At 41.5% G+C, this 26,460-nt stretch overlaps 4 protein-coding genes across 6 annotated transcripts; 2 read left to right on the top strand and 2 right to left on the bottom strand.

Annotated features, from left to right (window-relative positions):
- On the top strand, positions 1–10,542 carry malt1 (MALT paracaspase 1). Of its 3 annotated transcripts, none has more exons than XM_029637420.2 (17): positions 1–391; positions 790–956; positions 1,160–1,281; positions 1,775–1,922; positions 2,208–2,392; positions 4,233–4,329; positions 4,488–4,535; positions 5,094–5,117; positions 6,872–6,916; positions 7,072–7,275; positions 7,509–7,686; positions 7,846–7,917; positions 8,036–8,163; positions 8,454–8,603; positions 8,715–8,872; positions 9,272–9,397; positions 9,663–10,542. In XM_029637420.2, the coding sequence occupies exons 1-17, from the start codon at positions 243–245 to the stop codon at positions 10,107–10,109; spliced, it is 2,448 nt and encodes an 815-aa protein (XP_029493280.1). In that variant the 5' UTR covers positions 1–242; the 3' UTR covers positions 10,110–10,542. The 3 variants fall into 3 exon arrangements, with proteins under 3 accessions (XP_029493280.1, XP_029493282.1, XP_029493283.1); XM_029637423.2 differs by having other exon boundaries at positions 268–386; XM_029637422.2 differs by lacking the exon at positions 4,488–4,535.
- A 50-nt stretch (positions 10,543–10,592) lies between these two features.
- LOC115111407 (complexin-4-like) lies at positions 10,593–18,184 on the bottom strand. The gene is made up of 3 exons (XM_029637424.2): positions 15,118–18,184; positions 13,117–13,204; positions 10,593–11,375 (listed from the first exon to the last, which is right to left on the bottom strand). The coding sequence occupies exons 1-3, from the start codon at positions 15,180–15,182 to the stop codon at positions 11,148–11,150; spliced, it is 381 nt and encodes a 126-aa protein (XP_029493284.1). The 5' UTR covers positions 15,183–18,184; the 3' UTR covers positions 10,593–11,147.
- Positions 18,185–19,981: 1,797 nt separating this feature from the next.
- On the bottom strand, positions 19,982–23,079 carry mrps30 (mitochondrial ribosomal protein S30). Its single transcript, XM_029637418.2, has 5 exons — positions 22,449–23,079; positions 22,126–22,271; positions 21,417–21,522; positions 20,601–20,777; positions 19,982–20,408 (listed from the first exon to the last, which is right to left on the bottom strand). The coding sequence occupies exons 1-5, from the start codon at positions 23,044–23,046 to the stop codon at positions 20,146–20,148; spliced, it is 1,290 nt and encodes a 429-aa protein (XP_029493278.1). The 5' UTR covers positions 23,047–23,079; the 3' UTR covers positions 19,982–20,145.
- An 81-nt stretch (positions 23,080–23,160) lies between these two features.
- On the top strand, positions 23,161–25,879 carry hint2 (histidine triad nucleotide binding protein 2). The gene is made up of 5 exons (XM_029637419.2): positions 23,161–23,725; positions 24,036–24,182; positions 24,345–24,449; positions 24,620–24,692; positions 24,807–25,879. The coding sequence occupies exons 1-5, from the start codon at positions 23,639–23,641 to the stop codon at positions 24,896–24,898; spliced, it is 504 nt and encodes a 167-aa protein (XP_029493279.1). The 5' UTR covers positions 23,161–23,638; the 3' UTR covers positions 24,899–25,879.
- Positions 25,880–26,460: the final 581 nt, after the last annotated feature.

Genomic DNA, 26,460 nt, shown 5'->3' with positions numbered 1-26,460 from the left:
ATTTGTAAGCTGTTTCAGGAAGTAACACCAACTCGTCTGAATATTTGTATCTTTTTGGCCCTCCCCAGAATGATCTTCGGAATTCCCCCAAACTTCTGCAGCGACCATGCCCATGTATCTACCTCTTCTGTGTCGAACACCTGATTTCAAACTACGACATATTTTTCATTTCACAAATGTTCAGATTTTTTTGCAAGTAACTTTTTCAAATTGACTGAACTGAACTACAGTAACTCGCTGAGATGTCGGATTCATCTGACCGGTCTTTAAACTTAAATTTTCTGAAAGAACCTGTCTTGAGGAAACTGTGTGAGGCTCTGGATAAAACCAACAGTAAAGGATGGCGTAAACTCGGGGAGATGGTCGGCAATGACCGGCGTTTTAGGGTGAGGTAAGCCTAATTAAGCAGTCGAACAGCCCGTATGACGGTCGCACGGAGATCCTTAGAGGGCGTAGTTCTACCTGATGCCGTATTACCTAACTACCTAAAAGGAATAATAGCGCCATCTTGTGGTCGGTTGGGCAAGTCTGAAGGGTTATTCTTTAAACATGTTAGTTTACTTGTTTGATTTTACAGTATAAATGTTATCCCTATTGTCAACATACTGTTATAACACAATAATACATGTTATCAGTATTCCTGTGCATTGTACATTTCCTACGAGTGAACTAACTTGTGAGCTATGTGCCTCCCCTGCTGTTCATATATATTTTTTCTAATTAAATAGTGTCATAGACAGTGTGTGCATTACTGTGTGCATAAATTCTGCCTTTTCCTCCACTGTGCAGTTCAGATGAGATGGAGATGTGCTCTCTGAAGGTGTTGGAGCTGGAGGGCAGCCCCAGCCGCGTGCTGCTCAGGCTCATGGGAGACAGAGGGTGCACACTGGGCCATCTGGTAGACTTACTACAAACCATGGGCCATACAGAGGCCTTACAGTGTGTCAAACCACCAGGTATACAGAGCATCTTTATAAGATGTGTTCGCTGACTATTATCTGGTTGGTACTTGGAGGGAAGGCTCAGGACTATAAATGGTTTTGGCGACAAGTTAATCTCGACTCTTGATTTTGGTCCCTGTATGTAAATGTATTGATTATTTATTGTACATATATTTGAATCATTATTGAGAATTTCTTTCCATAATGGTTGTGTTTAGGTATCCAGATCCTCATTCAGCCCCAATCTGTGGCTATAATAGTGGGACACAACCTGCGACTCAGCTGTTATGCTGTGGGGAAGGCTGGTGTTCAATTCCAGTGGTTCAAAACCAAGGAGGAGGTGGGTAGCCTACTAGGGTGTGTTTTGAAGGTAGACCGCACTGTTTATGCATTGGTTGTAAACATGTCATTAAATATGTTTTCTGATAATGATATTGCTGATATCTTGACCAGATAACATTGTGACAGCATAATGAGATATATATATATATATTTCACCTTTATTTAACCAGGTAGGCTCGTTGAGAACAAGTTCTCATTTACAACTGCGACCTGGCCAAGATAAAGCAAAGCAGTGTAACACAAACAACAACACAGAGTTACACATGGAATAAACAAACATACAGTCAATAATACAATAGAAAAAGTCTATATACAATGTGTGCAAATGAGATAGGATAAGGGAGGTAAGGCAATAAATAGGCCATAGTGGCGAAATAATTACAATTTAGCAATTAAACACCGGAGTGATAGATGTGCAGAAGATGAGTGTGCAAGTAGAGATGTATATTTAATGTATTATGAATTGATTTGACACATTGTGACTTCTCCAGGTACACAACAGTTCTTCTCCAGACCTGGTGATTAGCCCAGTCCAACTGACAGACGCAGGCTTCTACATCTGCAGGGTTAATTGTGGAGACTCCTTTGAGTTCAGCCAGTGGGCTCAGGTGGATGTCCTGAATGTTGCAACATCTTATGGTGAGACACTATCTTTTACCTCCCAATCAGTTCATGGACAACATTGTTATTATGTCTTTCTTTTGCCTGTGATTTTTGGAATTTGATTTCTATCCGGTTCCATTTGAATAAGGCTAACATTTTCTACACGTTGTCAGTTCCTCCTTTCTGTGAAAGACAGACAAAACAGGGGTGAGTTTCCTGAACGCTTTGTAGCACTAACGTTATCTTTTATCCCTCCAGAGCTTTCGCTAAACTCGCCCCCAGAGCGACTGCACATTGAATAAACGTATGTTTTCCATGCAGGGTTGGGGTCACACTCGTTGGAGGGCAGGCTGAAGGTGGTGATACAGCCCCAGGGCCAGAGACTGCTGGTGGGGGACTCTCTGCAGCTGGAGTGTGGGGCGGTAGGGAGGCCTATCCCCCGCTACCAGTGGCACAGGAACGGGGTGCCCCTTCACTTTCCAGAGGCCTCCAAGAGGAGACTCACGGTAAGGAGGTCAGAGGAGGATGCTAACATCCTTGAGCGCTTATGTAGAAACTTCCACATTTACAGTGCCTTGCGAAAGTATTCGGCCCCCTTGAACTTTGCGACCTTTTGCCACAATTCAGGCTTCAAACATAAAGATATAAAACTGTATTTTTTTGTGAAGAATCAACAACAAGTGGGACACAATCATGAAGTGGAACGACATTTATTGGATATTTCAAACTTTTTTAACAAATCAAAACTGAAAAATTGGGCGTGCAAAATTATTCAGCCCCTTTACTTTCAGTGCAGCAAACTCTCTCCAGAAGTTCAGTGAGGATCTCTGAATGATCCAATGTTGACCTAAATGACTAATGATGATAAATACAATCCACCTGTGTGTAATCAAGTCTCTGTATAAATGCACCTGCACTGTGATAGTCTCAGAGGTCCGTTAAAAGCGCAGAGAGCATTATGAAGAACAAGGAACACACCAGGCAGGTCCGAGATACTGTTGTGAAGAAGTTTAAAGCTGGATTTGGATACAAAAAGATTTCCCAAGCTTTAAACATCCCAAGGAGCACTGTGCAAGCGATAATATTGAAATGGAAGGAGTATCAGACCACTGCAAATCTACCAAGACCTGGCCGTCCCTCTAAACTTTCAGCTCATACAAGGAGAAGACTGATCAGAGATGCAGCCAAGAGGCCCATGATCACTCTGGATGAACTGCAGAGATCTACAGCTGAGGTGGGAGACTCTGTCCATAGGACAACAATCAGTCGTATATTGCACAAATCTGGCCTTTATGGAAGAGTGGCAAGAAGAAAGCCATTTCTTAAAGATATCCATAAAAAGTGTTGTTTAAAGTTTGCCACAAGCCACCTGGGAGACACACCAAACATGTGGAAGAAGGTGCTCTGGTCAGATGAAACCAAAATTGAACTTTTTGGCAACAATGCAAAACGTTATGTTTGGCGTAAAAGCAACACAGCTCATCACCCTGAAGACACCATCCCCACTGTCAAACATGGTGGTGGCAGCATCATGGTTTGGGCCTGCTTTTCTTCAGCAGGGACAGGGAAGATGGTTAAAATTGATGGGAAGATGGATGGAGCCAAATACAGGACCATTCTGGAAGAAAACCTGATGGAGTCTGCAAAAGACCTGAGACTGGGACGGAGATTTGTCTTCCAACAAGACAATGATCCAAAACATAAAGCAAAATCTACAATGGAATGGTTCAAAAATAAACATATCCAGGTGTTAGAATGGCCAAGTCAAAGTCCAGACCTGAATCCAATCGAGAATCTGTGGAAAGAACTGAAAACTGCTGTTCACAAATGCTCTCCATCCAACCTCACTGAGCTCGAGCTGTTTTGCAAGGAGGAATGGGAAAAATGTCAGTCTCTCGATGTGCAAAACTGATAGAGACATACCCCAAGCGACTTACAGCTGTAATCACAGCAAAAGGTGGCGCTACAAAGTATTAACTTAAGGGGGCTGAATAATTTTGCACGCCCAATTTTTCAGTTTTTGATTTGTTAAAAAAGTTTGAAATATCCAATAAATGTCATTCCACTTCATGATTGTGTCCCACTTGTTGTTGATTCTTCACAAAAAAATACAGTTTTATATCTTTATGTTTGAAGCCTGAAATGTGGCAAAAGGTCGCAAAGTTCAAGGGGGCCGAATACTTTTGCAAGGCACTGTATACTGTTAAAGTGGCACTGTTACATATTTTGTAGTTACAGTACAGTAACTCTACAATACTGTTGAATGTTGTACAAGTCAGATGAAAACCGTGAGAGTTAGTTGGAATTTTTTTCAAATAGCTTGATATTGTTCGTTAATTCAAACAGATTCCGTATCTGCTGCTGGAACATCATGGAAAGTATCGCTGTGAGATTTGTATTAACAACGAAAGGACGTGGACGAATGAAGTAGACATTCTAGTGGGTATGTCACTATCCTTTATTTTACAGTACTATAATGATGATATTGATCCTAGCCTCAACAAAAGGTCTGTTTATCAGTATACAATATGAGCAAAAACGACTCGCATTGAATTTGGTGACAGTTCTTGATGATTACTTACTCTTGTTCTTGAATGAAAGGACCAAGGATATCTGTCCAGTTTTCAGGGGCAATGGAGTGTTCTGAAGGTATAGTTGAAGTGCCTGGTTTCTCTTAGTTTGGCCATCTGAGATGTACAGTATGTGCATGAATAAAACAGGGCCATGTTGGAAACAGTGGGATGGCAAAGTGAATCTGTTTTTATAGAGAAGGAGGGTTTGGTTCCAGGTGTTGCATGCATTCTTTTCATCCTTTGAATTTTTGCCCGTTCATTTGATTGATTTATATTTTTGAGAGCACAACATAATCATAACAATCCCACAGAAAGTATGAAATTGTCTGTAATTTGAAAAATTGTCTTTACCGATGCTCAAAATCGCTACATTTCAATTATATAATCATTCACAGCTTTCAGTGATTCAGCTTAGATGTCCCGTATCAATTTCCAATTAATATTTGCAAATGTTCAAGACAGGACATATTTTCAGTGGGTACTCATTTACTAATGGCTAACATTAGGCATGTTGATCCGTTTGGCTCCTGACTGACCCCCACCTAATCGGTGACACTTTTTACTTTAATTCAGTTGAAATGAAAGCACAGGAAATATACATTCTAGTAATTGTTCTAAAATTGTTTTCCCACAGATGATGTTTTTGCCTTTGGAGCTGGTAAGTGACACGCATTGACGTATATCTGAGATGATCTATCACTGTTTATTGGACATTGTTTCCGGCAATTCTAAATGTTTCTGCACATTACATGAAGGAGTTTATCTCCTGAGAATGTTTATCAATCCACCATGTGTAATATCTGTATAATACACTGGTCAAAAACATAAAGGGAACACTTAAACAGCACAATGTAACTCCAAGTCAATCACACTTCTGTGAAATCAAACTGTCCACATAGGAAGCAACACTGATTGACAATACATTTCACATGCTGTTGTGCAAATGGAATAGACAACAGGTGGAAATTATAGGCAATTAGCAAGACACCCCCAATAAAGGAGTGGTTCTGCAGGTGGTGACCACATACCACTTCTCAGTTCCTATGCTTCCTGGCTGATGTTTTGGTCACTTTTGAATGCTGGCGGTGCTTTCACTCTGGTGGTAGCATGAGACGGAGTCTACAACCCACACAAGTGGCTCAGGTAGTGCAGCTCATCCAGGATGGCCAATGCGAGCTGTGGCAAGAAGGTTTGCTGTGTCTGTCAGCGTAGTGTCCAGAGCATGGAGGCGCTACCAGGAGATAGGCCAGTACATCAGGAAACGTGGAGGAGGCCGTAGGAGGGCAACAACCCAGCAGCAGGACCGCTACCTCCGCCTTTGTGCAAGGAGGAGCAGGAGGAGCACTGCCAGAGCCCTGCAAAATGACCTCCAGCAGGCCACAAATGTGCACGTGTCTGTTCAAACGGTCAGAAACAGACTCCATGAGGGTGGTATGAGGGCTCGACCTCCACAGGTGGGGGTTGTGCTTACAGCCCAACACCGTGCAGGACGTTTGGCATTTGCCAGAGAACACCAAGATTGGCAAATTCGCCACTGGCGCCCTGTGCTCTTCACAGATGAAAGCAGGTTCACACTGAGCACATGTGACAGACGTGACAGAGTCTGGAGACGCCGTGGAGAACGTTCTGCTGCCTGCAACATCCTCCAGCATGACCGGTTTGGCGGTGGGTCAGTCATGGTGTGGGGTGGCATTTCTTTGGGGGCCCGCACAGCCCTCCATGTGCTCGCCAGAGGTAGCCTGACTGCCATTAGGTACCGAGATGAGATCCTCAGACCCCTTGTGAGACCATATCCGGGTTCGGTTGGCCCTGGGTTCCTCCTACTGCAAGACAATGCTAGACCTCATGTGGCTGGAGTGTGTCAGCAGTTCCTGCAAGAGGAAGGCATTGATGCTATGGACTGGCCCGCCTGTTCCCCAGACCTGAATCCAATTGAGCACATCTGGGACATCATGTCTCGCTCCATCCACCAACGCCACGTTGCACCACAGACTGTCCAGGAGTTGGCGGATGCTTTAGTCCAGGTCTGGGAGGAGATCCCTCAGGAGACCATCTGCCACCTCATCAGGAGCATGCCCAGGCGTTGTAGGGAGGTCATACAGGCACGTGGAGGCCACACACACTACTGAGCCTCATTTTGACTTGTTTTAAGGACATTACATCAAAGTTGGATCAGCCTGTAGTGTGATTTTCCACTTTAATTTTGAGTGTGACTCCAAATCCAGACCTCCATGGGTTGATAGATTTGATTTCCATTGACAATTTTTGTGTGATTTTGTTGTCAGCACATTCAACTATGTAAAGAAAAAAGTATTTAATAAGAATATTTCATTCATTCAGATCTAGGATGTGTTATTTTAGTGTTCCCTTTATTTTTTTGAGTAGTGTATAATGATAGCGTTGTGATTGTAGGTGCCAGTGAACTAATCCTGAACAGCAATCAAGAACCACCTTATGGTAAGCAGAACACAAAATGAATCCACCCAGTACTTGGTTACCTTTTATTACTGCTAGAATATCAAATGCCTTTTCTCCATGTTGGTCAATATGTTACATTTCTCCACAACTGATTTCAACTCATAGTCATTGATGGTATTTGTCTCTCATCACAGCGACAGATAAAGTGGCCCTGCTAATCGGGAACCTCTCGTACCGGAACCACCCCCAGCTCAAGGCGCCAATGGTTGATGTGTATGATCTCACCAACCTCCTGCGCCAGCTCAACTTCAAGGTAGTATCACTGCTGGATCTCACCGAGTCAGAGATGCGCAACGCCGTGGACGAGTTTCTGCTCTTACTTCACAAGGGTGTCTATGGTACGCCATTCATTATTATGGCCTATTAGAGTATGAGAGACCGACCTAGAAGAATTCCATCAGTCAAATATTAGTTTATTTGATCTGGTTTTCCAAAAATATAGTGAATCATAAAAAATAAAATACTAGTTTTAAAAAGTGAAGTCTATTTTCAGTCTTATTTCATTCACTGCTCTATTTACTGTCTCGTTTAATTCACTCCCATAAACTTTTGCTGTACTTTTTTTTTTTAGGTTTGCTGTACTATGCTGGACATGGTTATGAGAACTATGGCAACAGCTTCATGGTACCGGTGGATGCTCCAAACCCGTATCACTCAGCCAACTGCCTGTGTGTGCAGAGCATCCTCAAACTGATGCAGGAGAAGGAGACAGGCCTCAATGTGTTCCTGTTGGATATGTGCAGGAAGCGGTGGGTAAAGACTAGTATACTGTGCTAACCATGTTTGTTTTATGTTTATTTGTTTTTCACTACTATTCAATGTCCCTTCCCTGTTAGTAACATGGGATATAGACCACTCACCATTTCTTGTTTGTTGTAATACTGTAACTATTCCATTTTTATTTTTAGAAATATTCATGATGATACAACCCCAAACATACTATTGAGGGTCACAGCTAACATTGTCTTTGGATATGCAACGTAAGTAATCAGACGATTACTCAAATATATGTCTAAACTTCTATTCGTAACATGTAACTTTGTATGAACAAATGAAGTGATATATTCCCCAATTCTGTTCTATTCTTCTATTGTGCAGCTGCCAAGATGCAGAAGCGTTTGAGCTGAGCTCTAGTGGATTCACTAACGGTGTCTTCGTCAAGTTTCTGAAGAAACGTCTTCTGGAGGATGAGAAGATCACTGTGTTGCTGGACAGAGTGGCTGAGGGTTAGGAGCAATGGACCAATTATGTATTGGTGAACTGATCATTTAGTAAATGTCACCCCATCTATAGTATTTGTGGTCATGGAGCACAAGTCAATGTAGGCATGAAATATACAGTATTGATCTAATGCAGTGCCGTGCAAAATAAGTAACAGGAGTACAGAAACACATCTATCCTATCCTACCCTGTATACTTCCATGCATCGATTATCATGGCAATAATACTTTGCCTAACACATTTCTTCTGTGAGAGCCTGAGGTAATGTTGTTATGGTGTTGCTTGTGTTATCCAGACATGGGCCAGTTCGATGCCACTAAGGGGAAGCAGGCCCTGGAGATCCGCAGCAGCCTATCAGAGAGGAGGGCTCTGACTGACCCTGTACTGCCTGGTGACAGCTCTGACATGGCCCTGGCTCACAACCGTCAGTGGGCCAAGGCTCACGGTAAGGACACAATCAACCAATGAAAGTAAATGCAGTACATTTCAATTTGAATTGTTTAGCTGAAGCAATCAACATACTTATTGTGGACATAATGTTGTGTTTTCATTCTAGAACTGCCTGAGAGTATGTCTCTGGACTTTGACTGTGGGGCTCAGATCAAGCTGGGCTTCGCTGCAGAGTTCTCCAACGTGCTGGTCATTTACACCCACATCGTGAAGAAACCAGAGGACATGTTCTTCTGCCAGGCTCACGTCACCAACTTCTCCCCGGTGAGACGCTACAGTCTTTCATCTTGTTCAATTATGCCAACTTGTTCCTTCCTAAAAGCTCCTGTCACCAGTTTCTCACAATTTGTTCCCTGTCCCCTAACCCTTGTGTCCACAGATCTGAACAGGTGTAGCTAATCCATCCAAGCTTTTCCGATCAATGAACACCAAAGGGATAGGGAAATAAATGTCAAATCAATATGTCACTGATGTCATAAGGGTTTTCCTCAGCTCTGTTCAATACCAATGAGAGCGATCTGTCTTTCTTGGGGTTTACTGAAACAACATTAGGAGCATAGTATAGAGTCTGTCTGCTGAAGATGCTGAGGCTCCAGCACCTGCCTGAAAACTTTGCATATGCAGGTCGTCTTGTCCTAAAATTATTTCCTTTGTTCTGTCCAGGACCTTGACATTGATCCCAAAGAGATGAACAGGGAGACACCAGAGGAGACTGGCATCTACCTGCTCTCCAGCAGTCTTCCCCAGCACTGCCTGTACACACGCCTCAGCTCTCTACAGAAGCTCAGGGTAAGTGTACAAAGGATAATCACCACTTTCCACATTCTCACATTACTACGACATTATTATATTGTCTTTGCCCTTTTAGTTTGATATCTTCAAAAAAGTTTTAATCAACCTTCCTGTTCAAATGTGTCCCCTCTGTAGGAGTAGCTGGTGTCATGTTAGAGCAGAGCTTACCTTGGACAAAACGGTTTTGATCTCCGTTGGAGCTCTAGTATAAACATATTAGGTTAATAAAATGTTCTTCTACTCCTTGTCTTCTCCTCTGTAGGATCAGCTGGGGTTTACAGTTTGTCTACAGGGCTCTTTCAAGGCCATGGATGAGCTGGTGGACTGGACCACTGACGTCAACATCGGCAAGCCCCTGATCGCCAAACTAGACCTGTACCGCACCATGAGGAGGAACAGCTGCCTGCAGACCTGCCCCATGCCCCACAGCCCCTGCCATAGCCCCAGAGCCGAGCACCTCCACCACCACCCCCAAGGCCTTCTCTCCCCACACTGCTCCAGCCCTTACCTGGATGTGTGTGAGCCTTTACAGGGAGCTGTGGGAGGCTCAGGTTGTGTGAGCTCCACTCTGTATGACAACTGCTTCTCTCGCTATGGCTGTACTAGTAGTGACTCCCCTGGCAGAGCCAGCATTCCCATAGAGACCACGGATGACATAAACGAGCTGCAGACAGTCTTCATTAATAGCCTGCAGTTTCACCACCAGTGATGAGGCCCTCTCTAGGGCATTGGTTGCCTGGTGCCAGATCTGTTTCTGCTGTTTTGCTTTCTCCTATGGCCATCAGATCTGGGATCAGGCTATGGTGGATTTTTGTAGGTCTACTCTGTAAATCCTAGTTTATTCCATGGCAAACTCTTTGATACAGTTGCCTGGCTTTAGTGGAGATTACATGTATTTAGTACTTTAGACTAGATTTTTAAATTGAAATAACTGTCAGAGTTGTATAGCTGTACTTAAAAGGTTACATATCCAGCCTGCTGTGAAAAGGTTGTTTATTGCGATTCTTTTTCCGTTTGTTAGATAATGATGATGTAATGTGAACTATTAAGCTTTGCTGAAACGATCTTAACCAGCCTCTTTCATATTCTGTAGATGATCTTTAAGAGCAGTTACTAAATGTAATAAAGATGTAATAACTTTATCCACAGGGAGGCGTTGTCTCACTATATAAACAAGAGTTCTGGACATGGATTGTTTTTCATGGGCTTCTTATGATTTGTCTCTATTTATTACAAACAAAAATGACAAATCCAGTTATATACACTGTTTTACAAAGGCCCAAAATTCAGAGTGATGTCTTTTTTAACACGAAGCAATTCAGAGCATTTTTAACCATGATACCATTGTTTTTTCTCTCCTCCCAATTGTACTTTCTTGCAAAGAAAACATGAGGTTTGCTGTATATAAAAAGAACAGAACCCCTTTTTTTAATTACAACAACTAAAATACTCTTACTCCCTCTCAGCCCTGTGATGTTTTTCCCGACCTCTTCCCCACAGCTTTCTGAGAAAGACAGATTAAGAGTCATCTCTTCAACCCTCTATTGACAGATTAGCCAACCTAAGACCGGTTCAATTTAGACTGTGTAGAAGGTCTACTATACGTGTTTCGGATCAATCCAAGTCCACAGTCTAGATTAGAATACTGGAAAGCTGGAATATTTCAGGGAAGTCCAACCTTGGAAGTTATATCCTTGGTCAAACTTGGTGCTTAGGAACTAATCAACTGAACCAATGTTTTCTCTCATCACATGACACAGCACTTCTCCTCTGCTTTAGATTTCATCTCAACCATAGTTGCCGACGCTTTCTCCTTGATCTGGTCCATGTCCATGTTCTGTAGGTTCTGTATCTGGCCCAGGATAGAATCCTTCTCTTCCTCCTCTGTGGCGTCCTCGTCCACCATTTTGAGTAGTTCTTCTGGCACGTCGATGTCGTCTCCTGCCGACTCCATCAAGTTTGCATCCTGTTCACTCTAAACACAGCAAGAAAGACAGGTCAGACTGGCTGAGTAGGAGTGTATTTACCCACATACTATCTCAATATCATTATGTCTAAATTCTATTGTTTTTCTTCCTGGACTATGTTTTAGCATACAGCAGTTCCTGTCTTTACTGAGGGGATTTATGTCCAACAGCTAACACTTCAAACAACAGCTTCATTTAGCATCACGTGACCCTCTATGACCCTGCAAGAGAGGGAGACTCCCTGCATAGCCTGTGAGACAGATGGCATACAGACACACGCACAAACACAGGGCATGTTGGGTCTTGGGCTCAAACGTGAGATATCTGCATTCAGTCTTTTTTTTAATGCCTTAATCTTGTGACTGTACTTAGGCATATCTGACTAGCAGGCCTTAGACTCCTGTACATGTACTGAGTCACTCTGACACTGATCGACACAGCCTCCGCATCATGTTACTAATTTATGATAGTGTTCTCATTTACAGAGAAAATATGTAAGATTATCACCTTATGTTATTCATAGAAAAGGGAAAATTATATACTAAAAAAATATATAAAGGCAAGTGTTTGTCCCTTGTTTCATGAGCTGAAATAAAAGATCCCAGAAATGTTCCATACACACAAAAAGCTAATTTCTGCCAAATTTTGTGCACACATTTGTTTACATCCCACAACACAAGGCCACAAATGTCTCAAGTTTTGAGGGAGCGTGCAATTGGCATGCAGACTGCAGGAACTTCCACCTGAGCTATTGTCAGAGAATTGAATGTTAATTTCTTTACCATAAGCCACCTCCAACATCATTTTAGAGATTGTCAGTACATCCAACTTGCCTCACAACGAGAAGAAATTCTGCACAAACTGTCAGAAAGCATCTCAGGGACGCTCATCTGCATGCTCGGTGTTCTCAACAGGGTCTTGACCTGACTGCAGTTCGGAGTGCGGTAACTGACTTCAGTGGGCAAACTCACATTCGATGGCCACTGGCACGCTGTAGAAGTGTGCTCTTCATGGTTGAATCCCGGTTTCAACTGAAGAGAGTACCCCATGGTGAGGTTATATGGTATGGGCAGGCATAAACTACGGACAATGAACACAATTTCATTTTATTGATGGCAATTTGAATGCACAGAGATACTGTGACGAGATCCTGGGGCCCATTGTTGTACCATTCATCCACCGCTATCATCTCATGTTTCAGCATGATAATCCACGACCCCATGTCGCAAGGATCTGTACAAAATTCGTGGAGGCTGAAACTGTCCCAGTTCTTCCACGGTCTGCATACTCACCAGGCATGTCACCCATTGAGCATGTTTAGGATGCTCTGGATTGACGTGTGCGACAGCTTGTTCCAGTTCCCACCAATATCCAGCAACTTCACACAGCCATTGAAGAGGTGTGGGACAACATTCCACAGGCCACAATCAACAGCCTGATCAACTCTATGCGAAGGAGATGTGTCGAGCTGCATGAGGCAAATGGTGGTCACACCAGATACGGACTGGTTTTCTGATCCTTTTAAAGGTATATGGGACCAACAGATGCATATCTGTATTTCCAGTCATGTGAAATCCATAAATTAGGGCCTAATGAATTTATTTTTTATATAAACTGTAACTCAGTAAAATCTTTGAAATTGTTGCATGTTAAATTTGATAATTTTGTTCAGTATAGTTTTTTATTATTGAGGGCATTTGTAGCTAAATAATTTCTCATCTTGTTCCATATGACATGAGACTGTCTTACCTTTGGTAGTCTGTATTTGTCTCTTAAGCACGTTCTCAATGTAGCCCTCTCAGCCTTCTTTACCAAGAACTCTGAATCTCTCTCCATCCTGTTTTCAGACAAGATCAGAAACCATGTTATCAAAACTATAAAAACGTTTTAATATATTGTTGAATAGAATATCCAAAGTGGTTAAAAGGCATTGTATTTTCACTGTGTGATACTGGTTGTGTAAAGGTTAGCATTATATTTTCAGAGATAAAAATGTGTTTTTCGGCATTTGTGTAATCATAATTCCTAATGGCGTTGCCATTTTCATATCAGTCAATCACACGTTACTGGTGTCAGTTCTAAATCAAATACAATATGAAGACTCAGTTTCTAGGGCTGCAGTTTTGTTTGTGTTGATCTCCAGTTTATGACAGCATTTGTCAATCCCACCAATTTTAGCAATTGGAGACAAAGTAATTCAGAAATCTGGATGTGATGTAATCTAGGACTGCATGGTGCGTCTGCTTTTCAGTTTGACTCTCGTGATATATAATATGTGGTAAAACATTCTTCACAAAAATGTTAAAATATTTTTATTTTACCTTTATCAGTGTAATACTCTTGAAGGTACATTTACAGGTGTTTTTCTCATTTCCATTGTATCTCCCTTGGCTTTTATACTTCACATATGGTCTAATTCAAACATTCGCTATTTAAACAAAAGTATGTGAACACCCCTTCAAATTTGTGGATTCGGCTATTTCAGCCACACCCGTTGCTGACAGGTGTATAAAATCGAGCACATAGCCATGCAATCTCCATAGACAAATGTTGGCAGGAGAATGGCCTTTCTGAAGAGCTCAGTGACTTTCAATGTGGCACCGTCATAGGATGCCACCTTTCCAACTAGTCAGTTGGTCAAATTTCTCCCCTGCTAGAGCTGCTTTGGTCAACTGTACATGCTGTTATTGTGAAGTGGAAATGTGTAGGAGCAACAATGGCTCAGCCGCAAAGTGGTAGGCCACACAAGCTCACAGAACGGGACTGCCGAGTGCTGAAGCATGTAGCGTAAAAATCGTCTGTCCTCTGTAGCAACACTCACTACCGAGTTCCAAACTGCCTCTGGAAGCAACGTCAGCACAAGAACTGTTTGTCGGGAGCTTCATGAAAAGGGTTTCCATGGCAGAGCAGACTCACACAAGCCCAGGAGAACGCTACCTGCCTGAATGCATAGTGCCAACTGTAAAGTTTGGTGGAGGAGGAATAATGGTCTGGGGCTGTTTTTCATTGCTTGGGCTAGGCCCCTTAGTTCCAGTGAAGGGAAATCTTAACGCTACATCATGCAACGATCATGCTGTGCTTCCAACTTTGTGGCAACAGTTTGGGGAAGGCCCTTTTCTGTTTCAGAATGACAATGCCCCTGTGCACAAAGCGAGGTCAATACAGAAATGGTTTGTAATCAGTGTGGAAGAACTTGACTGGCCTGCACAGAGCCCTGACCTTTGAGATGAATTGGAACGCCGACTGAGAGCCAGGCCTATTCGCCCAACATCAGTGCCCGACCTCACTAATGCTCTTGTGGCTGAATGTAAGCAAGTCCCCTCAGCAATGTTCCAACATCTAGTGGTAAGCCTTCCCAGAAGAGTGGAGGCTGTTATAACAGCAAAGTAGGGACCAACTCAATATTAATGCCATGATTTTCCCACATACTTTTGATCAGGCAGTGTAGCTCTAATTTTTCACAAAAGGGAAAGTTTAAAACTAAAAGCTCTGCTCTTGCTTGCTATTGAATAAAAACTGGCCATTTTAATCATTCCAAGGAGGTTGGGGTCAGATTCAGGAGAATCATTTGTCAACGTATTTTCCATTTAATTTCAATTGTATTTGGCTGAATTGAAATGGAATGGACCCCAACCCTAAGGCATTCCTTTCTAGGGTTGCAAAGCTACCGGTAATTTACCCAAGTTACCAGAATATTCAGTAATTTAGGTAATTAACAGAAAATTGATGGCAACTCTAGTATTGACTTACTTTTCCTCCACTAGCTGTTTCTGGTACTCCTCTGCCTCTTCTCTAGACATCCCCTCGGTGGCCATGGAGACAATGTTTCCTCTGGTAGTCCACTGTAGGAGAGAGCTGGACTGGACAGTGCTCTACTACTGTAGCTCTTCACCAAACTGCTCCACTACTTACCATCAGATTCAACTGTGTGAATATCCTACAAGGGGATTTGCAGGCAACACTTTTGTTTTTTCTGTCCTCAAGTTTTGGTCACTGAGTCCCAGCCTTCGACTGAGGGATGGTGTTGTGAAGGGCACGACTGATCCCTGATGGGCCGGCTTGACTACATAAGCCCTTATAATCAGAGTCATTTCTGCCAACGCCATGATCTGGATTAATCCTTTTGGGGACAGATTATTTAAATTAAAACATTTAATAAAAGTAAAGTTCACAGGGACTGCTTTTGAGATGGGTAACATTGTGGTGTAGACTGGTATAGTGGTATATTCCACTACAGACAGGGCAGAGCACTACTCACTAGGCCTAATCCATGTCATGTTGCTTGTGTGAGTTTGACCTTAATCCCCTTATATCACCAACCATATCCTGAGTCCCAATAGATGTCCCAGACTGAGAGTGCAATCTGTATACTATACCACAGAGTAAATCACTAAGTCTGCACTCATTTAATGAAACTATACTGTCTTGCCCAAAGTAAACAACTTGAAACATATACATTTCATTAGGACATCAAAATTGTGAATACATAAGTAATTTCAAACGTTGCCAATATTAACACAGGCAATGTTCACGGTATAAATGTGATCTTGCACGTATCATTTTGGGAAGTAATGGACACAGACTTTGAACAATGATCTCCAAGATGACAGGCATACCATGTGACCTATAGCTGTCCTACATCACATCTGACATGACTTGTGTATCTATTTACCTCCCCTCCCACCCCAAGTCATTTTTCAACCAAATGTTTGTAGTATAGGGTTTGTCATATGATACTCACTGTACTGTACTTTGTTTGCAACTTCCATTACAGGGTTGCTGTTGCACAATGGTACAGGACTGTCTGTTCCCTGGGTCTGTGTCTGTATGAATAATAAAGGAACACCAGTAGGCAGAGGAGGCAGTACGATGATGCTGAGGGGAAGAAAAGGAGGGGAGGGAAAAGGGGCCCATAGACTGAGAGAGTAGCAGGAAACTGATGAGAGAGGGAGAGTAGCAGGAAACTGATGAGAGAGAGAGTGTAGCAGGAAGCTGATGAGAGAGAGTAGCAGGAAGCTGATGAGAGAGAGAGTAGCAGGAAACTGATGAGAGAGAGAGTAGCAGGAAACTGATGAGAGAGAGAGTAGCAGGAAGCTGATGAGAGAGAAGAGCTCTACGCAGCACATTGTAAGGGACTAGGTGACTGACTAAAACAACCACGTTTTCTCACTCGGTCCCTTCCCTTCAACTCATCCTAATCCTGCTTCCTTTCTTCTGGAGTTATCTATACAAATAAATAATAATCTGGATTTTATATGTGTCAGTTTTTTAGGTCTTTCTGCTTGGACGGTTGTGATGTGACCTTAGCCAGTGGAAACAATGTGGCTGTGTGTCTTGGCTGTATCAGTACATCTGCAAAGGTGCATTTGATTTGCACAGTAACTGCATTGATGTGGTGTATTCAAGATGCCTTTAATCCTACACTATTATGTATTACGTTGGACCCAATGACTGAGTCTGTTGTTTGCTTTGATACTGCATCACAGGAGGTAATCTTCCATTACTGAGCCACTTTTTCCCACATGGTAAAATTATGGAAATTGGTTAGTTGTACAAAAGCAAAACTTTTTTTCTCTTCTCTGTACTGAATGTAATTGCAACTGTGGGACACCTGTATAGTTACTAATCCAGTAATAAACTACATGAGCATTTGTGCTGCTGGCAATGGCTTTGAAGTGGGTACTGCAAGCACCATGTGCTTTACATGACTATTACTGTACATGGCCTACCATTTGTAGCAGTTAACTGCTTCAATGTCAGGTGTGGTGGTTAGACTACTGAGCTTTGAAAAACTATGAACATGTGCTGATTGATTCGAATGTGGATTCAGTTAAAATGCTGTTGTCTCCATTATATCAATATAAATTCAACAGCTAGATACTTTATGCTCTGAATATGAACTGCATGTGATCTTTTTTATTTAACTAGGCAAGTCAGTTAAGAACAAATTTATATTTTCAATGACTGCCTAGGAACAGTGGGTTAACTGCCTGTTCAGGGGCAGAACGACACCTTGTACCTTGTCAGCTCGGAGGTTTGAACTTGCAACCTTCCGGTTACTAGTCCAGTTTATTTCTTTCATCACATTCCCAGTGGGTCAGAAGTTTACATACACTCAATTAGTATTTGGTAGCATTGCCTTTAAATTGTTTTACTTGGGTCAAACATTTTGGGTAGCCTTCCATCAGCTTCCCACAATAAGTTGGGTGAATGTTGGCCCATTCCTCCTGACAGAGCTGGTGTCACTGAGTCAGGTTTGTAGGCTCCCTTGCTTGCACACGCTTTTTCAGTTCTGCCCACACATTTTCTAAGCCCTTTCTTGAGCTCAGGGCTTTGTGATGGCCACTCCAATACCTTGACTTTGTTGTCCTTAATTAAACCATTTTGCCACAACTTTGGAAGTAAGCTTGGGGTCATTGTCCATTTGGAAGACCCATTTGCGACCAAGCTTTAACTTCCTGACTGATGTTGCTCAATATATCCACATCATTTTCCTCCCCCATGATGCCATCTATTTTGTAAAGTGCACAAGTCCCTTCTGCAGCATAGCACCCCCGTGCTTCACGTTGAGATGGTGTTCTTCGGCTTGCAAGCCTCCCCCTTATTCCTCCAAACATAACGATGGTCATTACGGCCAAACAGTTATATTTTTGTGTCATCAGACCAGAGGACATTTCTCCAAAAAGTACGATCTTTGTCCTCATGTGCAGTTGCAAACCGTAGTCTGGCTTTTTTTATGGCGGTTTTGGAGGAGTGGCTTCTTCCTTGCTGAGCGGCCTTTCAGGTTATGTCAATATAGGACTTGTTTTACTGTGGATATAGATAATTTTGTACCCGTTTCCTCCAGCATCTTCACAAGGTCCTTTGCTGTTGTTCTGGGATTGATTTGCACTTCTCACACCAAAGTACATTCATCTCTAGGAGACAGAACATGTCTCCTTCCTGAACGGTATGACGTCTGTGTGGTCCCATGGTATTTATACTTGCGTACTATTGTTTGTACAGATGAACGTGGTACCTTCAGGCATTTGGAAATTATTTTTCTGAGGTCTTAGCTGATTTCTTTTGATTTTCCCACGATGTCAAGCAAAGAGGCACTGAGTTTGAAGGTAGGCCTTGAAATACATCCACAGGTACACCTCCAATTGACTCAAATTATGTCAATTAGCCTATCAGAAGCTTCTAAAGCAATAACATAATTTTCTGGAATTTTCCAAGCTGTTTAAAGGCACAGTCAATTTAGTGTATGTAAACTTCTGACCCACTGGAATTGTGATACAGTGAATTAGAAGTGAAATAATCTGTCTGTAAACAATTGTTGGAAAAATTGTTGTTCCATCAGGTTTAGAGACTGTAAACCAGAAATGTCACTGTCAACTTTTTATGCAAATGTATGTACATCTACCATGGTCTATTATAATTGATATTCAGAGTTTGGGAGAAATGTCCAAATTAGGCTTTATGTATTACCGTATGCAAATATGCTTTGGTAATATTTCACTACTGCAGGAATTAAAATGATGCACTTTGCCTGTGCTGTATTGTATCTCAGAATGGTGGGTTACATGACTATCAGCAATCACCTGTTTGTCAGACTGTAACCAATTCTATCCCATTGCCAGAGGCCAGAACCCATGCTTTTCCAACATCCAATGTGGCTAATTGAAAATTGACAGTGAATGTTTCTTAGACTGACAAAACATCCTTATATTTTAGACATATTTTCCTTAGACATGTGTAAGTGGAAATTAAGCTATGATTATATTAGCAATGATTATTTATTATTTTACAGGTTCAGCATTAATGGAGATACCCTTGGGAGTTACTCATGCGTCTTTAGTGGTGCGAACAGAGGCAAAAATAGATTTCAATTTGGCAGGTAATGTGTTGTATGTCATAAGTTGTTGGATATACTGAGCCATCTTAGTAAAATATGTTCCTTTTTGGATCAACAATTATGTTCAAGGACAATACTTTTTCTGCACTTTGACAGAAATTATCCCTGTTTGTATTTGTCCATGTTTCATTCACCATCATATTACTGGTATCTATGAGGTTGCAAAAATAGCAGTGATATCGGAGCAGTGTTTTTGTTCGGTTGGTGACAGCTTGAGGCCTTCTGTTGCCTAACAGGATGTGTGTGTCCGTGGTTTAACAGAAATACAAACGTCTTCCTGTTTGACAAGACTTCTTACTCTTGCACTTTTCTAGCCTATCCATCTTCAACCTAATTTATCACTTACACAAATTAGTTTGTGTGCAACTCCTTATACTTTTGTAAACAGGTCAATTCTCTGCTTTGCTGACAATGAATCCCTTGAAGTCCCCATATGATGCCTGATTATTTTACAATATCTGTAAATGTTAAAGCAGTGTCCCTATAACTCATGTTTTTGTTCCAACTCAGATGTAACTTTCCTGTTGTATGTGGATGGTAAATACAAATCTAATGATAGATCAGCCTCATCAGTGTGCCTAAAGAATTGTGCCGTTTTCCCACTGACTAAGCACCACGTAGTGACAAACAATCAGTTTGAAAACATTGTGGACTGTGCATTCATTTAATTTCATACACACAGCTGAAAAACAACCCACTGACCTGTATGCAACAGTGTCCATTTAAAAACAATGTTTTTATTCCATTCTACAATACATTCTGCCAGACTATACCAGCGATGTACTGCATGCATGCTCAGTTGTGTCCTTTAGTTGATATTGGCCAATGTTGAATACAGATGGAAGCACTTCCTTCCTCCCACAAACACTAAACTCTCCATGTCAACCTGACCTGTTCAGTAGGAACTGGACAAGGAGCTTGAGGACCCTGTCGTCCAGCCCCACCACAGCTCCATCCTTCACCCCCTCATATAGACGCATGCTGTCTGTCCCCCAGCACACGTTCTTCCTGGGGTTCCCAGCGTCCGTCTCCATGGACAGACCCAGGGTGTTGAGCTGGTAGCAGAAGAAGGAGAAGTACTGGCCGTCTGTGATCACAGCCTGGGACACAAAAGGCCTGGTCACGTCCTCATGGCTCCAGAAACCTGGTGATGTTTTGTTCAAGATGACAAATGTGCTTTAACAAATGGTGTTATTCACAACTATTAAGAATATATTAATTCAAGAGCAGTCAGAGAGAAAACAGTTGAATGTTAAAATGAATTTGAAAAAACTACTGATTATTCTCAGGTAGGTAAAGGAGAATAACATCTGATATTCAAGTTATGACTAGACACCTTGATACATGGCCTGTGCTCCTGTCCATGCAAATAGACTGGCAATGCCATTGGCTCTCAGGTAGACCTCGATCTGGTCAGTCAGATTCCGTTTGGCCATTTTGTCCCTGCGGTACCTGTCAGGGACCAGGTGGAACTGGGTGTGGCCGTAACAGCCTGGATCATGAAGCTTGGCTCCTGGGAAAGTAAAGACGAGAAAATAATTATGTTGAAATATACACCCACACAGAATACTTTGACACTACCACCACTAGTGGATGAATTGCAGTTGGTTGATGCACCATCTATGACTATGACAAAGTAAATGGCTGAGGCTGAAACAGACCGGCAGCCAGGCAGGCGCAAATACTTTGATCAATATTATTAAATTAACAACCAACACCTTGTGACAATTTTACATCCAAAGCCTACTCCAGGGATCATCAACTACATTCATCTGGGGGATGATTTTTTTCTTGAGTGGATGGTCAGTGTGCCAGAACATAATTAAAAATACATTTGTAGACTGCAAATTGACCGCAAGAAGCCCAAACAGATATAATATTGGACTAAAACTATTTCAAACCGTGCTTACATTTGTATATGATCATATCTCTCCCCATTATGCGTTTGAATACTTTGGAATAGATTTCCAAAAGTAAAATCACTTTGAGTTGATTCGCTGGTGTTTTTACTGTCTTATGTCCAACAATAAAAAAGTAAAAAGCACAAAAACAAATTGCACTGAAAATTTAGTTGGCCAAATAAAAATAACTTGCGGGCCAAATTTATCCCCCGGGCCACCAGTTGGGGAACCCTGATCTACTCCATTATTACCTGTGAAGATATTGTTCTCATACTGTCTCCTGAACATGGGAAGCAGGTCTGGGGCAAACTTTATCTCTGGGACTTCAGCAGACATCACCACCTCAAGGGGGACAAACTGGAAGAGGGTCAGTGGAGATTTATTTGGAAACTACTTGCACTCAAATGTAGGTAAAAAAAAAAAACATTTGGCCAAATCCCAGCTTCACATCAATGTTTCATGTATGATAATAGCCACGTGACCACTGAGTTTTGGATCAGTGTTGCTGTGGATGTCTCTAGCAGCTTTTAACAGGCTAATGTGATGATGCTCCATTAGCCGTGACAGGATAGGTATTGTTTGGCGTAGCACAAAATTCCCCACCAACCTTAACTTGCAGATACTACCTTAGTTCTCGATTCAGCCAAACATGTATCTTCTAAAACGTCAATGTCCAGTTGCAGGTGGTTTGATTGAAATTTTAAAAAAATACTCCGTTATTAAAAGAAATAAAATGTTTTGTGCCATGAAGTAATCGAACAATATGTACTACATTTAAACGAACCACCTGCAACTGGACAAAGACATTTTAGAAGATACAGGTTTGGCCAAATCGATAACAAAGACAGTATTTTCAAATTAAAGTTGTTACTGTTGTGCTTCTCCAAACAGTAACTATCTTAACAGCTAATGGAGCATCATATTAGCCCTTTCCAATCTGCTAGTGACTGTATGTAGTACCTGTGGAAGTTGTTGAGGTATTCTTATCTGACTGTGTGGCTTATCGTCAATCTGGAATCTGATTGGCTCGACGCGGCCACCCCGATGTCCCCTTGGAATGGTCCTCTGCCCTCTCATCCAGTAGAAGTTAACCTGAGGGTCAAGATCTAAACAGAAAGTGATGTAAGAGAGAGTATTTTGCATAGCAGAGACTGACAGAATCACAACTTCCCCTTACATAGGAGTTAGTGCCACGGATTACTTTTTAATGCTTACACATCATGCCTTGGACTGAGGGTGGAATCAGGAGTGATTATGAATAAATGAACAAATTAATGGTTTACCTAAACTTGACAGCTGGAGTACAGGGTTGTGTTTGGCCATAGTGTGTGTGAGTCCAGATACCAGGTTTCTCAGAAAAGGTGCCACATAATGTTCTTGTTCCCTTTGCAAGAACGGTTGACGTTTATTCATGTACCAATTCTCTTGTAAAATTGAATGGCAGACATGGGAACGGATGTCAGCAAATGCAGTTTCGTCAATGGTGGATGACGCATTCTGAAAGTCAGGTACCGATTCCTCCTTGGTCTCTTCAACAATGAATTTCTCAGGTAAGCCAGGTAGATATGCAGTCTTTGTGAAGTGCTGATACCATTTATCAGCATTAAGAGCAAAGGTTTGCGGACACAACACATATTTCTTTCGCTGAACTCGTGTGAGGAATGTCAATTTTTCCTGCACATCGGCGGCACGTACTTTGTCAAGATGTTCTGCAATTTGACGTCCTTTTGCAGACTTACTTTTAGCGGTCAGCGAAGGTAGAATGGGAGGGTATACAGGCTCCTGAATTGCTGTCTTTGTATGAACGATCCGGTCGCTTCTAAATACATGTCCTTTTTTATGAAGTAATGACTGCAAGGGCAAGCGAGTGCGCACCGCCATGTTTGTCGCTGATGACGAGAGCGAGTTCTTCTCGTGCGTCTCGTGCAAACTGGTTAAATTAAGAATATCGCCACCACGTGGAGGATAAAAATAAATACTGCTCGAGCGAAAAATATTTCTGGGCCACTCATTCTCTAGTGTTGTTTTCGGAATGTGTATGCTATTAATGTAATGGTTATTTGAATCGAAAATATTATGTTTACAGCATCTTACACCAATCACAGGAGCCAAACGTTTGAAATTGTAATCGTTTTGAAACACAAGAGAACGTTTCGATTCATGAATACAACTTTTTCATCGGGAGTTCACACTAGATAGCATAGCCATAAGGTCAAAATTGGTTATATCGTAAAAATGTATGAAAACAAAAATTAGCTTTTTAATTTAAGATTAGGCATACGGTTAGCAGTATGGTTCATGTTATAGTTAAGGTTTATATTTAACATCTAATTTTAAAAAGAGAAATTGTAGAAATAGGCGAGGTTTATGACTTTGTGGATGTGTTAACTAATTATGACCCGGGGCAGCGCAGACATCATATCCGGTAAGATTGCAACTCTCCAAACGGAATTTGCACAGTGCACTCATAGCTATGAATTTTCGCCAACTTTTGCCGACACAATGCTTCAGGAAAAGTGTTTACCATTCACGCATTTTGCGCCCTGCATGCCGAGCAGAGGTAGCTATTCTGAAAATAAACTTAATTGTTTTAATCTTAGTAGTTAACAATTTCGTGTTGTTGACTTTCGGGGAGCGTCATGGTCATGGGCAGGTGTGTCCTCCAGCTGGCACAGGAGCAGTGCCCACTCACCAGGAGATTCGGGCTGTTAGAATGGTTCATGGACGTTTAGCAAATGACGGTGTCGCAGTATATGCACTGCAGTGTTTGCAATAACATGCATTCTTCTAAAGATCAATACAGAAGCTAATGTTTAAAAAAATGCAACTTGCTAATTTGTCAACCTCTGTCATTGTTTGTCATGTCACAGAGACACTTATGCATATCAAACACAAAAAATGACGAGGTGCGTCTTGCTGAAGAAGCAAGCAAGAAATATGGATCTCCAGCTCCAACTATCTTTTCCAGAGTGATTGACAAAACTATTCCTGCAGATATCATTTATGAAGATGATAAGGTATACACCGCACACAGACGTATTCACATGCGTATGTTTATTTTACTGTACTCCACGTAGACAATATATGATCAATATTCAGCCACAGGGTATATTGAACATTATATTGATGTTCAATATTTTGGAATGTTATCATTTTTTTGTTGTTTTCCTTTTCTTCAGTGTTTAGCTTTCAGAGATATCAGTCCACAAGCCCCTGTGCACTTCCTGGTTATTCCAAGGGACCCTATCCCCAAAATCAGTGAAGTTAAAGATGATGATGCTGAGGTAGCCTACTGATTTGTCTCTACTTTCTCTATGTCATTTTCTGATTTTGATCACACAAAAGAATCCTATTACGTTGAATTGTGTTGGTTTCCCCCCCTCTGGGTCCTGCTCAAATTTGTCTCAATCCAGATTGTCCTTCCACTTTAAAAACACTTTGCTATTTTATGTAGCTGTTAGGTCACCTCCTAGTGGTTGCAAAAAATGTGGCGAAGAAAGAGGCATTGCACGAAGGTTACAGAATGGGTAAGTATTAAGATGACCATAATAAGTAGTGTCAAACTACATATGAGCTTAACGCATTTCACAGAGACATATTTAGTTGTTATAAATATGTAACTGCATTTCTATTTTCCACAGTGATCAACGATGGGAAGCATGGTGCCCAGTCTGTATACCACCTTCACATCCACGTCCTGGGAGGCAGACAGCTGAACTGGCCTCCAGGTTAACAGGTTAACAGATGGACTTCCTGTTTTAGAGGGGTTAGTTTCATGTAAACCTTAAAGAGCAACTGCCCCGAAAAAACAACTTCTCATTTAGAAAACTCGATATTAGTCGGCAACATTATTCTACTGTCAAAATTGACTACAATGTGATCATTGTGTTCATAAAGTCTGTTTCGTCCAAAAATAGTTTTGTGACACTTGTGGTCAGGACTGCATCACAATGGATATTAAGGTAGGGTTTGTTTCAACCCTGCCCAAATTCCCACATCTGGCAGCACCCATGAAGTAATCATCAATTAGGAGCTTAATGCCTATGGTCAATTTGAGTTGACGATGGATATCCTTTGGGGCTAGTTACGGACCATCAGTAAATTACACAATGTACATGGGACAATATGTTACAATTCCAATAGCTCCAAATGTCAATGACTTAACCTCAAACCAACTATACATTGTAGAAATTCATATATAAATATTGAAAGCATTTAATAAGAACTTAAAGGTGTGCAACATGAAAATATTGTAATTTACATTGTAATTTATTGATGGTCGCTAACTATCCCCGGAGATATGTTATCCAAAGTCGAGCTAACTTTGCCACAGTTGCACACCAGCTGGCTTAAGATAATTGGCAAAATAATTTGGCTACCTCTTCCCACCTGCGAACACAAACAAGAGACACCCACATCAAACCACACCCGAAACCAACTCATGTTTGAATTCAGTCATGGCAACTAGCATTTCTTAATGAACCAAATTTAAATTGAGGCCAAATCAGGAAGTGCAGTGGCCCTTTAACCTCATTCACATACAAATATAATGAAGCTCTTGAGTCTGACTATTTGATTTTTTCCAAAGTTAAATATTTTCATCCTATTTAACTATTATGTAGTTAACTATTGTGTAATGTGATATGTTGATTGATGTAATTGTACAGTTTGCCTGTATATACAAATATGGAATAAAACAAAGTTGTGTGAATGATTTAAATAATATTTCTACATTTGTCAAAATGAAAGTAACTGTTTTGGAGATGTCACAAGCTGGCCCAATTCCATAGGAAGTTTCACACACGTTAGATGTTGTTACTATGTGCTATTTTGATATTGTAGCCCCCTTAATATTTCTGGCAGATCTCCAGAAACATTTTGTAGCAATATAACTGAGGGCAGGTGTGGTGTGACTGTTGGTATGACTAAATGACCTTGGTGCCCAGGATATACTGTAGGTTACTCTGTATCATCTGGAGTGCATGGTTGAACTTTCACCTGCATTTACTAAAACCCCATGTCCATGTTCAGACTTGTAATTCTCAAATCGCACAAACACCCCTCAATACATGAAATAAGAACGATACTTTGACCTAAGATACAGAATTGAACCCCCAGAGATACATGTAATAACAGGTCAATAGCAATATCTATTAATCTTAGAACACAACTTAGATCACATTCATTTGTTAAAAAATGTTCAATGCAGATGTTTTTCACAGCACAAAAGGTATTGTTGCGCATTGTTTGTTCCACAGATGAAAGATCTGTGTATTGTGGGTCAAAGTATCCTCT

Source organism: Oncorhynchus nerka, linkage group LG27 (genome assembly GCF_034236695.1).
Source record: "Oncorhynchus nerka isolate Pitt River linkage group LG27, Oner_Uvic_2.0, whole genome shotgun sequence".
Classification (NCBI taxonomy): Eukaryota; Metazoa; Chordata; class Actinopteri; order Salmoniformes; family Salmonidae; genus Oncorhynchus; species Oncorhynchus nerka.
This window is presented reverse-complemented; position numbering and strand designations above follow the sequence as displayed.

Excerpts from the sequence above, each read along its gene's own strand:
- mrps30 (XM_029637418.2), bottom strand. The coding sequence starts at position 23,046 with ATGGCGGTGCGCACTCGCTTGCCCTTGCAGTCATTACTTCATAAAAAA. Across the intron at positions 21,523-22,125 it reads TACCTCAACAACTTCCACAG|TTTGTCCCCCTTGAGGTGGT; the intron begins GTACTACATACA and ends ACCCTCTTCCAG. Across the intron at positions 20,409-20,600 it reads AGCACAGGCCATGTATCAAG|GTTTCTGGAGCCATGAGGAC; the intron begins GTGTCTAGTCAT and ends AAACATCACCAG.
- LOC115111407 (XM_029637424.2), bottom strand. The coding sequence starts at position 15,182 with ATGGCCACCGAGGGGATGTCTAGAGAAGAGGCAGAGGAGTACCAGAAA. Across the intron at positions 13,205-15,117 it reads AAACAGCTAGTGGAGGAAAA|GATGGAGAGAGATTCAGAGT; the intron begins GTAAGTCAATAC and ends GTCTGAAAACAG. Across the intron at positions 11,376-13,116 it reads ACAAATACAGACTACCAAAG|AGTGAACAGGATGCAAACTT; the intron begins GTAAGACAGTCT and ends TGCTGTGTTTAG.
- hint2 (XM_029637419.2), top strand. The coding sequence starts at position 23,639 with ATGAATTTTCGCCAACTTTTGCCGACACAATGCTTCAGGAAAAGTGTT. Across the intron at positions 24,183-24,344 it reads TCATTTATGAAGATGATAAG|TGTTTAGCTTTCAGAGATAT; the intron begins GTATACACCGCA and ends CCTTTTCTTCAG. Across the intron at positions 24,450-24,619 it reads TTAAAGATGATGATGCTGAG|CTGTTAGGTCACCTCCTAGT; the intron begins GTAGCCTACTGA and ends TATTTTATGTAG.
- malt1 (XM_029637420.2), top strand. The coding sequence starts at position 243 with ATGTCGGATTCATCTGACCGGTCTTTAAACTTAAATTTTCTGAAAGAA. Across the intron at positions 7,276-7,508 it reads ACTTCACAAGGGTGTCTATG|GTTTGCTGTACTATGCTGGA; the intron begins GTACGCCATTCA and ends TTTTTTTTTTAG. Across the intron at positions 8,604-8,714 it reads TCAGTGGGCCAAGGCTCACG|AACTGCCTGAGAGTATGTCT; the intron begins GTAAGGACACAA and ends TTTTCATTCTAG.